Source organism: Brugia malayi (genome assembly GCF_000002995.4).
Source record: "Brugia malayi strain FR3 genome assembly, contig: Bm_v4_Chr2_contig_001, whole genome shotgun sequence".
NCBI classification, from domain to species: Eukaryota; Metazoa; Nematoda; class Chromadorea; order Rhabditida; family Onchocercidae; genus Brugia; species Brugia malayi.
Genome location: NW_025062476.1, coordinates 10423842 through 10437641, shown reverse-complemented (window position 1 = coordinate 10437641; position 13800 = coordinate 10423842). Strand labels below are relative to the sequence as shown.

The following is a 13800-nucleotide window of genomic DNA, read 5'->3' as shown; positions in this document are numbered from 1 at the left end:
TTGTTATTAGTTTCGGATATTAAAATGATACGCTTTAGCATATATTGCATAGCATAGTCAAATCATATAAATTTCCAGAAAATAGACGATGCTATTTAAATTTTATCCTTTCTGGTCTTTGAATCAGTCTCCAATATAGCTAATATTAAAAAATAGAAAAATCAGAAGCATAAATGAACGAAGGTAATATCTTAAACAAGAGTGTTCCTTAAACAGTGCTGATTTAAGCTAAGCAATGAAATCAAGTAGAGCACAACAATTTTTTAATATTTTCCTTAATCAATCCAGTTAGACTGCGACAATTTATTGAGAATTTATTTTTGCTCTTAACTGTTTGAAGCAAAAAAATTTGTTCTGCCGTAAATTATATAGTACTATTCAATTATTGATAATCTGAAATTCAGTAAAGTATCGGATTAAATTGTATAAAATCTTTACTTACTCACTTAGTCAAGAAATGCAAGACTAAGAAATTAACGACTAGTTAATCTTCAAGCATTTTTCCATCTTCGGATGATTTATTTGATTTATCTCATTTTAAAACAGAATTTAATAGCAAACCTGAGGAATGCATAATTTCAGAAATATAAATCAAACTAGCAGAAAAGAAAATGAGGCTATCTTTATTATATCCTATGCTAGTTCTGCTTCTCATTATTACAATTACGCAATCATTTGTTTTGCAAGAATTACCACTAAATCAATATTCCTTGAAGCGATATAATCGAAATTTCGATCCAATCGAAGATTTTGAAAATTATATACCGAACTACAAGGTAACCTTTTCAACATTTACAAAGTAGAGTATATAGAACAAATGAAATTTTAAATGAAATATTAAATGCAATCATTTTGTGCTATTAAGAAATGATTTTTTTTTTTTAAATTCACAACAATTTTTCTCATTTTCATCCTTTCCTTTTTTAAAAAGATGTTTTCAAATGGTCTTAGTTAAAACAAAAAAAGAAAAAAAATGGAGGTTAAAGTGATTTCAGGCATTTTATAATTATCGATTTTAGCCATCCATGCTTGATTATCGAAGATTTCGGGAAGTTAGTCTAATATGATCACAAATATTTTGTTCTCATCTCATTGTAATCAAATTTTGCTCTGCAAACACAACCTATTGCACCCATTTTGTATACAGCGATATTGCTGTGATTTGATAAAAACTGGTGAGAACTACTGATAAGAAAATGCGATCTTTGCGTGTGATTTGCTTCAATTTGCAGTGTTGCTAATGTTCACCACTATCGTTTCATTTAGCTCTGTATCTTCTGTAATAAAAAATTTGAAGGTATTCAAATGACACCATCAAGTGAATCACTAGACTTTGCTGAATCACCGAACATTTCACTGGTGTTCATATTTTAGTTTCATAAATTACTAAAATCCAACAGGATGTATTGATGGAATTACGAAGAGAACCAGCTAACTACCAATTTTGATAGTTTGGAACCAACAATAATTTAGTTATAGAATGGGATGAGAAAATGAGTTAACATTCCATCTCTCTGAATTGGACCAAGCGCCATGTCTTGGCAGTTTTAATCACGTAAGCTTGTCTGATCAGAAGATCCATTAACCCACAGCACCGAACACAATAATAACGTCAGACGCCGTTTGAAAAAAAAATCACGTCTAATGGATGATTTATTTCTTGGACAACAGTTAGAACGCGATAAACGTTGAACAGCAACAAAATGAAATACCGTAACAAAAAGAAAGAACTGTACACAACATCAGTCCATCAGTGAATAAAGGAATTACGGCAAATCCATAATTTTTCAAAATAGTATACAAAAAGATGAAATAAAAATCAGAAAGATTTAAATTGAACTTCTGAACAGATCTCTGCAGTAAAGTAAATAGTAGCCCACGGTAGCAGGTGCAATTAGTCTAAAAAATAAAGGAACATGAGATGTGAGAACCTTCGAATGAGATCCAGCTCCCAGGTATCATTTAGAAAATAAACTAGTGTGGAACACCTTTTCTCTGACTTGCACTGATTGAAAATTCTTTTAACAAGAAGAAAATCAAAATCAAACCTTGATTATTCCATGCCTCACAACACGGATAATCTTACCTACTCATAAGAATTGCAGGTGGAATTTCAGGTTTAGTTGGTAAGATAACATCTTACAAAAAATAAGAGCCATTCCATTTCGAAACTTATATCTTAATAGCTCCCCGTTTAAAATTTCTAAACTCAAAATTTAGGAAAATGTGCATTGTCTCAAACTTTCAGATTCAGAACGGAATGGAATAGCGTCATCCCGAATCAGTGTTTCTATTTACTACAATGCAAGCGAAAATTAGCAAAAAAAACTGAGGTCAAAAAATAACCGCCCTTTTATAGAAAAACGAACGTCTTAGCAAACTAATAAACGTTCAACGGAGCAAACAATGTCAAAATTTGATAGGAAATTTTATAAACTAAGAACGAAAAAAATGGAATTATTTTCGACGTCTGTCAGCTTCCTGTTGTGTAGGTGGTGGTGGTGGACCTTTCTTGTCCAACTCTTCCAGATACTGTTCCAATAATCGTTCCCGTTCTACTGGGGCATTATTCAATACGATATATCGCTTATCATTCTGGAAACAGCATTTAAAAACCTCACAAATCTCTTAATTAGTAATTAGTATCGAAAAGCAAGTAGCGTAGAGGAAAGAAAATGATAACGGAAACTTCTACTACTATATTAAAAACCACATTAAAAAATTATATTAAAAAAAAAAAAAAACTATTATATATTACTATTACATCAAAAAAATCCAACTGTTCAAAAAACCAGAAAAATACTGAAATAATTTCTGCAAATCCCAAATTATATAAGATTCCTGTCCAGGAACGAAAAAATTTTCAACCACTAACTTCGAGTACTGCAAGTATGTCACGAAGATGCTGCTCGTTTTCTTGTATCATTTTTAAAGATTTATAGGTAATAATTTTAGTTTCTTTTAACAAATCTTTGAAATCTTTCATTACTGCTTCTTTCCGCTCCTCCATCCATTCTTTGTAATCACGTTCCGTCTTCTGAACAACATTGAGAATGAGTACAGAAAAAAAACAAATTAAACAAGGCAACCTGCTTTCAAGTCTGCCACGTCGTAAAAGTTCTATTTTTGTAGTGACTATTTTCTGATTATTTCATTACTTAGAGGAGTGCAATGTAAATTTAAAAGTACTAAAATCATACAGAGAATAAGTTAAAAAATATGTAAAACAATACATAAGAATTAAAACTATCTCTCCTTCACCAATAGTAGCTAATTATTTCAACACTTTGTTTCGCTTTTGAACCTCACAATACTGGTCTAGAAATACGAAAGATAATACATAAAAAGCGACAAATCAATAAAAAACAAAAACAATACCCTTTCACTAATGTTGAATTTTGCGAATCGCTCATCTTTCTCAATGATTTTTTTAGCTTCTCGCCATTTCATACTAGGTGTAATATCTTTTGTTTCATTTAACAACTGCAACAGAATCAAGAATTAAAAAACCGGAAGTTTCACAAGTAATTTGTAGTGACCTTCTGATCAAAATAGCAGTTTAGCTATATTCCTTTTTTTGGCTTAAAAAAGTAACCACCAAAATTTGGTAAGTAAATAGTCTAGAAATTTTAAATGAGAAAGCGAATAGTAATTTCAAAAATAGAAGAAAATCAATAAAAAGCGACCTGAAAAAAAACTTCTCGTCTTTTTCTTTCCAAATGCTGAACATGTGCATCGAATAACCTTTCTTTAGCGTCTTTTTCCAAAAGATCACAATTTTCATAACGTGAATCTTTTCGCAATATTCGACGAGCTTCATGCCATGTATAATCAGCTGATTTTATCTGCAAAATGCCGAGATTTTGATCAAAATCAAAGGAAGTTATTTAGATTAAAAGCTACATCGTTCATATGATTGGCATAGTTGTTTGGTCTAGCACAAAGTGCACCCGCAGGATTATATCGAAATAGTGAAAATACGATTTGATTCATGAAGCAGTACAACTTACCAGATCAATCAATAATGCTTTAAAAGATTCTTCATGCTCTTGATATTTGTGCTTTTCATGCTCTTTACTTCTTTCTTTTAGCTGTTCACCTAGCTCAGCTTCCACTTCCTTCTTACGCTCTTCGATGGCAGCTTCAGCAGCAACGCGCTTTTGACGGTCATTTTCCTCCTCGATATCCTCAAATTTCACATTTCTTTTTAAATGGACTTCCAATTTTAGCTAACTTTATGCACATACACTTTATATGTAACTTATACCACTTAACAAGTTTACTATTCGGCACTTAGATACCAAGTAGTGTTTGTAGTGTTTAACACCCTCCTGATTTTAAATAAAATCAAAGTAAGAGATACACGAAATACATCTATAGTAACAAGAATAATATGAACATACCAAAAGAGTGCTTGAATAAAACTGAAAAAAATTACTGAATTAGATTCTTCTGGCAGTGTATCCTGATATTCACGGAAAAGGCTTTCACGACTTGAGGAGCGATCAACAGCTTTATAGCGTTCATCATCTTCCAGCTGCTTCTTTAGCGAGGACCACTTCGTTCGAGAAGTAATATTCTTCTCCATAAGCATTGCAATGAAATCCTTACGTATCTACAATAAAATGAATATTGTTTTTAAGATTAAGAAATTAGCCATTTTTTTGATTGTTTGAAAACTAAAAATTTTCATACATCGACCAAGCAAAGTATCCTCGCTCACTAGCCATCCTGCTAAAAACAATAATTAAATTTGTACCTTTTCCTTTCTTTCCTTGCGTTCTTCCTTTTCCTTCTTCTCCAGTTCTTGAACATATTCGTTAAAAATATCTTCCTTATCTCGCATTTTTTCAACACCCTTGAATCGACTGTCTTTGCCCCATTTCGAGGCGAATGATGAAAACGATGACCTGAAAAAAGAAAGAATAACTTGATGTGTACTGATCGCACAACCTAAAAAACGCTAAAAAAAAGAAACATTTTTTCGTTGAGACATGGATGTCATACAGTAAAATAATACGACTACAGAAGTCATTCTAACATAATAAATGTTAATTTTTACATAGTTTAAATAAACCAACCTTCCATGTAATTTTGCCTCTTCAAGTAAATTCTTAAAATTTTCTCGCGCTTCTTTAGCACGTCTTTTTTTCTCTGCTCGTTCAATTTCGGTTCGTTCACGTACATAAGCTTCGAAAGCCTAAATTTAAAAAATCTCTAAGTACTGTTGTTACTATTAAAGATGAAATAATGCTTCTCTCTAACTCAAACAATTTCAATTATTTAAATAAAAAGACTTGAAAATCTAAATAAACTTACAGCTTTCCGCTCCACAGCATTTAAAAGTAGATAACGCTTATCAAATACAATTTTAGATAATTCTTTTTCCCAGGTGCTTCCAGCACTAACATTTTTCTCGGTTAACATTTCTTTAAATTCTTGTAGTCTACGTTCAAACGGCACCTACAAATGGAATCAAAAATTATAATTTGAAGGAAAATAACTTTATCCATTTCAAAAGAGGAGTCCACCAACAAACAGAGAGAAGTTCATAAATCGTTCTACTCTACTTACAACAGTAATGATAACAGTAAAAGCAACAGTCCTAATGCATCGCCTTAACCAATTTTTTACATCTGATAAGTCAAAATTACTTCAATAAAGTTTTAAAAATTCCAAAATTCTCCGTCATCTGTTACCTCCATTCTGATACTTTAATTAAATTATTAAGGACATCACTTCTTCTCTTTCCTTCTGTGCTTGTAATTCTGCTTGAATTGCTGGATCAACTTGTTTCTCAAGCATCTGCCTTGGCCTATCCTTCTCTTTTTTCGCTGCCAACTGTTCCAAACGCTGTTTCTCTCTGAATGTATCATATTATATATAAGTAATTTTGGAATTTAAATGATATACAGAAGTCATTTTGAAGAACAAACAATTTCTTTTCTTTTCGACTCTTTTTAGCTGCTGGTGGCGCATTTTCTTCATCATCATCACTTTCCTCCGAACTCGCTGTCTTCCCTTCATCATCCGCTTTTTTGGTAACTTCCGGTTCTACAAGTGATTATTTTCTAGGAAAATTTATTAATTTAAAATTTGAAGTACAAAACATTGGAGTCCTACAAACTAACATATACTATAAAAGTTTCAGTGATAAATATAAAACTAAAGATCGTACCCAACGGCACAGCAATGTTCACAACGCTCTGGTATTGAAAAATTAAATGATAAATACATTAAATTATATTATTATTCGTTAAACAGTAACTACAACTTAGTTGGAAGTCTGAAAAATGTGTGATATGAAATGACTTGTGAAATATACCTTTATGTTCGAAAAAAGTGCACTCACTTTTCTCTTCTGGTGGTTTCGATACTAGCAAATCGACATCTGGACGATTATACAACTCTGGTGGTCTTTCCCAGACTGATGTACGTGTTGAGGGATTATAAAAGAAAACCTAAAATTGAACAATGTTAGTCAGATTTTACTGGATTATTTGCCAATGACCATTTTCTGATTAAGCACATTACTAAATTTACTTTATGATCGCCTGTCCATACTACACACCAAGGAGTACCAGCCACAGGATTACTGCTAACGGGTCTCGACTTATCCACTTGTTTTGCCTCCACAGTTTCTGATTCCTTTACCGATTCCTCTTCATGTTTTTTCGCTTCTTCTGCAGCTGCTTTAGCTGCCGCTAATTGAGCTTGTACCTGAAATAATTTCCATGATTACTTTAATGTTTTGGAGAAAATTTTACAGAAATTTAAAATTTGCTATAGCTTCCATGAAATTTGTCGCATGTTTCAATTACATCATTTGAAAAAAAAAATTCGTAGCTTCAAATTACAGCGAATACTCTGCACTAAGATGATTAATAGCTCCAGCTACGAAGCTACTTGGAAAATATAATGCATGTCTATCTGCTAGGAAAAGTTAAATAAGAGACTTTTTTTTTTTTTTTTTTTAAATTTTAAGACAGGGAAGCGAAGTGGAATATGCATACAAAATAGAAAACCATAACCTGCTGCTGTGCCAAAGCTGCAGCTTGTTGTTGTGCTTCGGTGAAAGTTGGTGTACCAGTACTATTTTCCACAGAATCTCCAGTGCTACCAGCAGCAGTAGAAGCTGAAAATGAAAAACAGAGTTATGGATTTTCCTTTTCGCGTATATTCTCTTTAACACGGTTTAATTATGCTAACTTAAGATGTCATCACATTCCTGCAAGTGAACATGAAAACAAAATGTATAACTTTTTCTGTGCTTAAAACCTACAAATAATATGACAGAACCAGTTGAACAAACATGATATACTTTGTTGTATATTATCATGAGCATACTAAACATGCAAAACTACAAACCTTCGAGCGCTTTTGGTTTGTCCCAAGTCGTTTCTTGAGTCTGGGTGTTGTAATAATATTTACGTCCATCAGGTGCTGTATATTCTTGCCAAAGTGCAGCCTCTGATGATATTGCGACACCCTACAATAAAGTAGTGAATAATGGCCGTAAAAAATAGGAAATATCAACTTGACGAAATGAACTTACATCAGTACCAGGACCAATAGCTGCCGGTACAACTGGTGGCATTCCAGGAACGGGCATCGGATAAGCTGGAGGAACACCAGGAAACATGGGCGGGTAACTTGGACCACGTGGTGGAAACATCATAGGTGGCATCATGGGAAAACCTGCAATGTAAATGATTTAGATTATAGTTTTGAAGTCATAAAAATAAGCCTTAAGCTGTAGTCTAATGATTTCCAATTAATCCTGTATGTGGTGATTTTTCGAAACATTCATTCAAAAAAGAGATTCGAATAAACATGAAGAGTCTAGAACTAACCATTGTGATAGTATGTTTAAATGCATAATTACAGATAACTAGTCAAATTTTAATAAATTAAGGTCATTTGCTTTACAGAGATGCGAAATTCACTTATACGGTAGTGAGGATGGCTTTCTATTCCTCGATTTAAAAATTCAATAACCTGGTGGTGGCATCATTGGTGGATATCCACCCATCGGCATACCAGCAGCCATTTGTGGTGGTACACCAGCTCCATATCCACTAGCAGCACCTTGAGAAGCAACTGAAAAACATTTTCACTCATATTCATACGATTTAAAGAAAAAAAAAAATTGATATACTACAATCAGTTTTCTGCAATGGTAACATTTGACAAATATAATGAATGGAATAAGCTGAAAAACTCATTTCAAGGCATTTTAACAAACAATTTGTTTACAATCACTTCTTTACAAAAAAGAAAGAAAAAAAGAAAAAAGGAAAAGGAAAAATTTGTGTGCGATCATTCGAAATCAAAATTTTGTAAAACCAAGGTGGAAGCAAAATCAAAGTACCGTGAACTACACATCTAATTTATCCTCTACTGGGTTTATTTTTCTCGAGTAATCAGCATTTTATAACTTATTTCATATAACGAATTCACAATTAACAAAAGTAACTGGGGAAACAATCTTTCAATAGGAATGGATTGCCCAACCATCATAATATCATGACGAATTGAAGCTATCATTTCAAATATGTTATTCTGCATGATAAAGCTCAAATTGTAATGTAATTTTATAGCTTTTAAAAAAGCTGACCCGATTAACGATAAGAACGTTGTACCTACTTATCAATATCCTATAGATCATCATATATGAAAATTTGTAAATCATTAAATGAACTATGATGGAAATTAGATTTATATATACATAGAACACGCAACAGCACTCACATCGTTAAATAACTGAGGAAGAGGAAGGACTTTACGCATCACATCTCCTGTATGTGTGTATGTGTGGTAGGTACGTGTAATGTAGTTCTAGGAAGAGGCAACAAAAAACATCGCAGCATCTGGAAGCATCTGGGAACGGTATCATCATATTCATGGATTGAATATTATCAATTTGATTGTAAATATCACCACTAAAGTGCGCATTAGCAAAGACAATAAGAAAAAAAAAAAAACGCTCAACGAAGTTCATTTCTTCTCAAAATCTCTCCATTTCTATGCAAATTTCTTTTTCTTACTTTTAAACAAACTAAACTGAATTGCTTTTTAAGTATAACATCATTTTCCGTTGTTTCAAGGTTTAAAGTTAAAGTGAAAAGTTACTCGGATTTTATTCTCCGCTCCAGGTAAGCATAACGCTTGCAATACGTACCACGTTCACGTCCCCGATATGGTGGTAGAAGCATAGAATGTAAATGACAAAACTGTAGTAGACCCTATAAGGAAGCATGCTGCAAAGTGCTAAAAAATATGGCTGAAATACCACTAATTCAAACTATTCACTACTTCAGTAGTCATCAATTATCAACATTCCGTCATTATCGTAGATCTTCATAGTTATTTTTATTCTTATTATTTACTATCATAATTCCTTCTTTCAACAAACTTCTTAACATTTGAAAGATTTTTAAATTCAGTAAAAGCAGTCTTTGTCATTCAGATACGCTCAATAATATCCTCTTAACGTTCAAAAATCAAAATTTTCCAGCTCCAGTCACCGAGATATTTTGTAGTCCTCGGTAAATTGATAAATCCACTTTATGCGGTACCATAACAATGCCAAGCAAAAGCCAACAACCACAACACCAAATAATCCAACCATCATTAATCGAGCCACAATGAAGAGAGATTATTATACGCACGCTCAACACACTTACCTCTTGCGTGCTCATCATTTTTTATATACTTTGATGGAAAGAGAAAAGACAAAACTCAATTTTTCATATTAAAAAACTGGTAAAACTGTTACTCAGCTACAGTTAAGAAGATGAATCATGATAATTTATCATGATAACAAATGCTGAAGGCATCAGTACTGGCAACAAGATAATGCAATAATAGTAGTAAATAGATGCGAAGATATCTGCATTAACATTTCCACGGACAAGGAACCAAATTTACAAAAAAAAAAAAAAAAAAAGCTATAAAAAGCATACCTTGTTCTTTCTCCTCTTTCGCATCTTTTTCAACCAAAGCTTGCAGTTCACTTTGCTCCATTACTTTGGCATTTTCTGGTTTCTCCCATACTGTATCACGTGTTACAGCGTTATAATAGTAGGGCTTTCCATCCGGTGATTTTGTTTCTACCCACAACTCCTGATCTGGTGAAACGCCAGCAAGCTGAAAGAGATAAATCCATAAAAAGTTCTGAAATCCACGGTTGCAGTGCTTAAATGATAATCTGAACGTTTAAGACAATGTGACAACTAGTAAAGAAAAATTAGTTTGAGACTACTTAATTTTGATGAGTTACCTTTTTATCAACGAAATTTAAAAGCATTGTTTGAAAAATTTAACCGGAAAATGTACAATAACATAATAATGTGTGTAAGCTACCTTTTTTAATCTTTCTGCTTGCTGCTGTGGCGTTTGCTGAACGGGCATTTGATGAGCCATCGGGGGCATTCCCATTGGAGGCATTCCTGGATACGGTGAAGGATAAAATGGAGGTCGTGGTTGGAATGGTGGACCTCGCATACCACGCCCATCACCCATATAACCAGGTCGTGGACCACGCATTCCATAACCACCACGCATGCGCTGGAAACCACCACGAACACCTAGAATCACTTATGCCGCTCCAAAATATTCTGATCAGAAAACAGACCACACAGAACCTATATCTGATTCAGCTCTTTGTAAATAACAGGCAAAAAGTAAGATTGGGATTTACGCAAACTTATGGAATCTGGACAAATAAAGAACTTTAATGAAGAAATCGGCACGCAAGCAAAAGAAAAACTTAAATTTCTATGCAAAAAATCTTCAAAAAAACAAACATTTTAAAATGTTAAGGATAAAATTTTCAATTCGATAGATGAATAAGAGCATTACCATATAAATAAAAGCGTTTCATGAAAAAAGATTACAAAACTTACCCCTCGAACGATCGTAACCATATCCATCATCCATATCACCATTTCCATAAAGACCTCCTCGTGGACCGCCACCATACATACCTCGTCCACCCCTCCAATTTCCCGGACCACGAGGACGCCAGCCACCAGCCATACCTTGCGGCCCATAACCATATGGTGACATACCGCCGCCTGCACCACGATAGCCACCACGTCCACGAAATCCACCGCGAAAATCATCAGTACCAGTACGGTATTCCTCAACCCGATACTCTTCCCCATGGAATTCTTCACCTCGATAATCACCATGTTCTCGATCTGCTCCTCGTTCTGGATACGACTGATAGCTATCTGAAAATATTATACTATACTTTACCACTCTGTTATTACTTCGCATTATTTGGACTGAGAAAACACGACCAAAAAAACCAGATTACCATATAACTGCTGCCTTCCTGAGGACTCCATATCCTTGAATGTTTGTTATTACACATGAAACTTACCAAAATCATCATGTTCCTGTTCGCCTTGATGGGCACTTTCATACTCACTACCATCTTCACCACCAACACCATGCTGTTCCTCCATGCCATTTTTAAAGTGTTCTTCATGCTCCTGGTGTTGTCGACAGTGCTTTTCCTCATCCTGATCATCCATTTCCTCTCTCATCATACCGTTCAGGTTACTATCATCCATTACTCCTGAAAATTTTCTAAATTTTTAAATAAAAAATATAAATAAAAGAAAAACGATGCTCAATATTCAAATCAATTATCTTATCTTTTGATCTCATCATAAGTATAACATATTTCAAAGAGCGCACAATCCACAAATTTCCATAACCTGCATGTTTCCGAAAAAGCCATTTCATTTTTGCAACTTGTTGATTCATATAATTAATGCAACGAAAAAGACATCAACAAAAACAGTTTTCAAAAAAAAAAAAAAAAAAAAAACCTTGTTAAAACTGCTGCCTATGGGAACAAACCACAAATATGCAAATTTCCAACGCATATTAGACTGATGTACTTAGAAATCAAGATATTCTATTTACATGAGCTATATAAAAAAGACAAATGAGAAGACCCAGTGACAATAAATAATCAATACATAATAGAACAGTGGACAATATGAGGTTAATCAATAGTGGAAATGAATACATTTCAGTATTCGCATTTTGCCCATTTCAAGCGAAATATACAAGATGTAATTATTGTGATTAAAAACTACTATGAATTTTGGGAGATAAAAATCAACATCACCTTTGGAAAAAAAAGGATCACGCAGTCAAGTGGAGAAATCCCTTATAATTTAGTGTTACCACTATTATTGCTTGTTTCGCGCCAATACACGTGAAGTATAATTTCATTATCTATGGACACGAGAAGCACGATATCAAAGGAATGTTTAAATTACAGTTGCTTCTAAAAATTTGAAAAGCAATTGACAATTCAATGTAAGGATGCTTTCATACTAATAATATATCCATATCAACAGAGAATACAACACTGGTAATAAAATGCTGGTCGAAAAACGCTGAGAAGCCAATATTAATAATAGAAAAATTAAAGGGACTCCATTCGGTGATCCGCATTAAGATTTTTCTCAGAGCATGGTTTGAAAGCATTGTAAGAATGACTAGAGTAACTGGCGATTCTCAGTATAAGAAGATCACATTCCAATGCATTAGACTTGGACTGGATGTTTTATATTGGCAAGAAAATCATGTAATCCATCAATCCTCCTCCCAAAATTAACAAAACATGAGAGATATAAAAAAGAATAACCTAACTTTCAAAAAAACCGCAGGTTTTGACATTAGTCATTCCAACTTAAGCAATTAATCAAGTGAATTGAATTCAAGACCAGAAGGAAATAACGACATAAGATTCAGATACTGATAGATCCGTGAAAAAAAAAAAAAAACGGCATTTGTACAAAATATTGATGTAATAACGCACAAGAACTGGAAAATCAGGAAAAGATGTTAATCATTTATTCCCAATCTATCTTTGTTCTCGTCAATTATCTTTGTTTCAGGAATTAAGAATGTGTAGGACTGAATGAATATTCTTTTGTTGCTTAATCATACTTCCTTATGTTTTCATTCAACAAATGTTTTTCCTATCAATTCTTTTAAAAGGTCAACTTACCCCCATGATGACCGTGTTCCATTCCTTCATAATGTTCATGCTCTTGTGATTGTTCTTGCTCATCTTCGTCTGTAGTCATTTTCATATCTTCATATGAGGATGTAGAGATCGCAGTATGTTCAGAGGTTTCGCCATAATCCTGCTGCTGTTGTTGCTCTGATTCATCATGTTCATCAGTTTCCATTACTCAGTGCGCGTAATGATATAGCGTAAGTGAACCAAAATATCCTAAAACAATCAGCATGATTTTTATAACAGCATGGACAAATCGCCTAACTAAAAAGTCAGAATAGAAACTAACTCTCTACCGAGCTGTTCTGTTCGCATTATAAAAACAAAGTAGAAAATGATCAAAAGAAGAGATAAAGGCTCGAGAATGTACAAAGAAAAAGTGGTAAAATTCCATGAACCACAATCGTACAATCATGGTAGAAAATGAACTTCGATGAATTAGCAAATGAAGTTAGTGTCTCATATTTATCATTACGGTTTATTTAAAACACATCTTCTGATCAGATTTATTAGCGTCCAACAATATAATTCCAGGTCATACTGCCGCTAATACAGTAACCTATTAGTTTTTATTAATATCATCCTTTATCAATATATTAACCTACCTGCTAATAAATATACAACGGTATAACCTGAAATCGAATTGTAATGACTGAATCTTACAAGTGTATGTGATTCACCAGTTAATATCCTAGGCATTCCTATTAGTAGTCGGTGCATAGTTTGAGACGATTTCTTCTAAAAAATGC

General features: G+C 33.4%; 2 protein-coding genes across 3 annotated transcripts; one reads left to right on the top strand and one right to left on the bottom strand.

Annotated features, from left to right (window-relative positions):
* Nucleotides 1-611: 611 nt before the first annotated feature.
* Nucleotides 612-1067, top strand: Bm14307 (Uncharacterized protein; the record flags this gene model as incomplete). The annotated part of the gene is made up of 2 exons (XM_043079161.1): nt 612-776; nt 1020-1067. The coding sequence occupies 2 exons, from the start codon at nt 612-614 to the stop codon at nt 1065-1067; spliced, it is 213 nt and encodes a 70-aa protein (XP_042935095.1).
* Nucleotides 1068-2457: 1390 nt separating this feature from the next.
* Nucleotides 2458-13223, bottom strand: Bm7628 (the record flags this gene model as incomplete). 2 transcript variants are annotated; one of them, XM_043079159.1, is made up of 22 exons in its annotated part: nt 2458-2595; nt 2876-3037; nt 3379-3483; nt 3687-3845; nt 4011-4187; nt 4439-4615; nt 4760-4910; nt 5082-5200; nt 5320-5463; nt 5740-5863; nt 5937-6054; nt 6326-6461; nt 6544-6720; nt 7032-7135; nt 7369-7489; nt 7556-7698; nt 7999-8100; nt 9966-10149; nt 10366-10589; nt 10908-11237; nt 11390-11587; nt 13040-13223. In XM_043079159.1, the coding sequence occupies 22 exons, from the start codon at nt 13221-13223 to the stop codon at nt 2458-2460; spliced, it is 3477 nt and encodes a 1158-aa protein (XP_042935093.1). The 2 variants fall into 2 exon arrangements, with proteins under 2 accessions (XP_042935093.1, XP_042935094.1); XM_043079160.1 differs by having other exon boundaries at nt 6353-6461.
* Between the last annotated feature and the right edge of the window lie 577 nt (nt 13224-13800).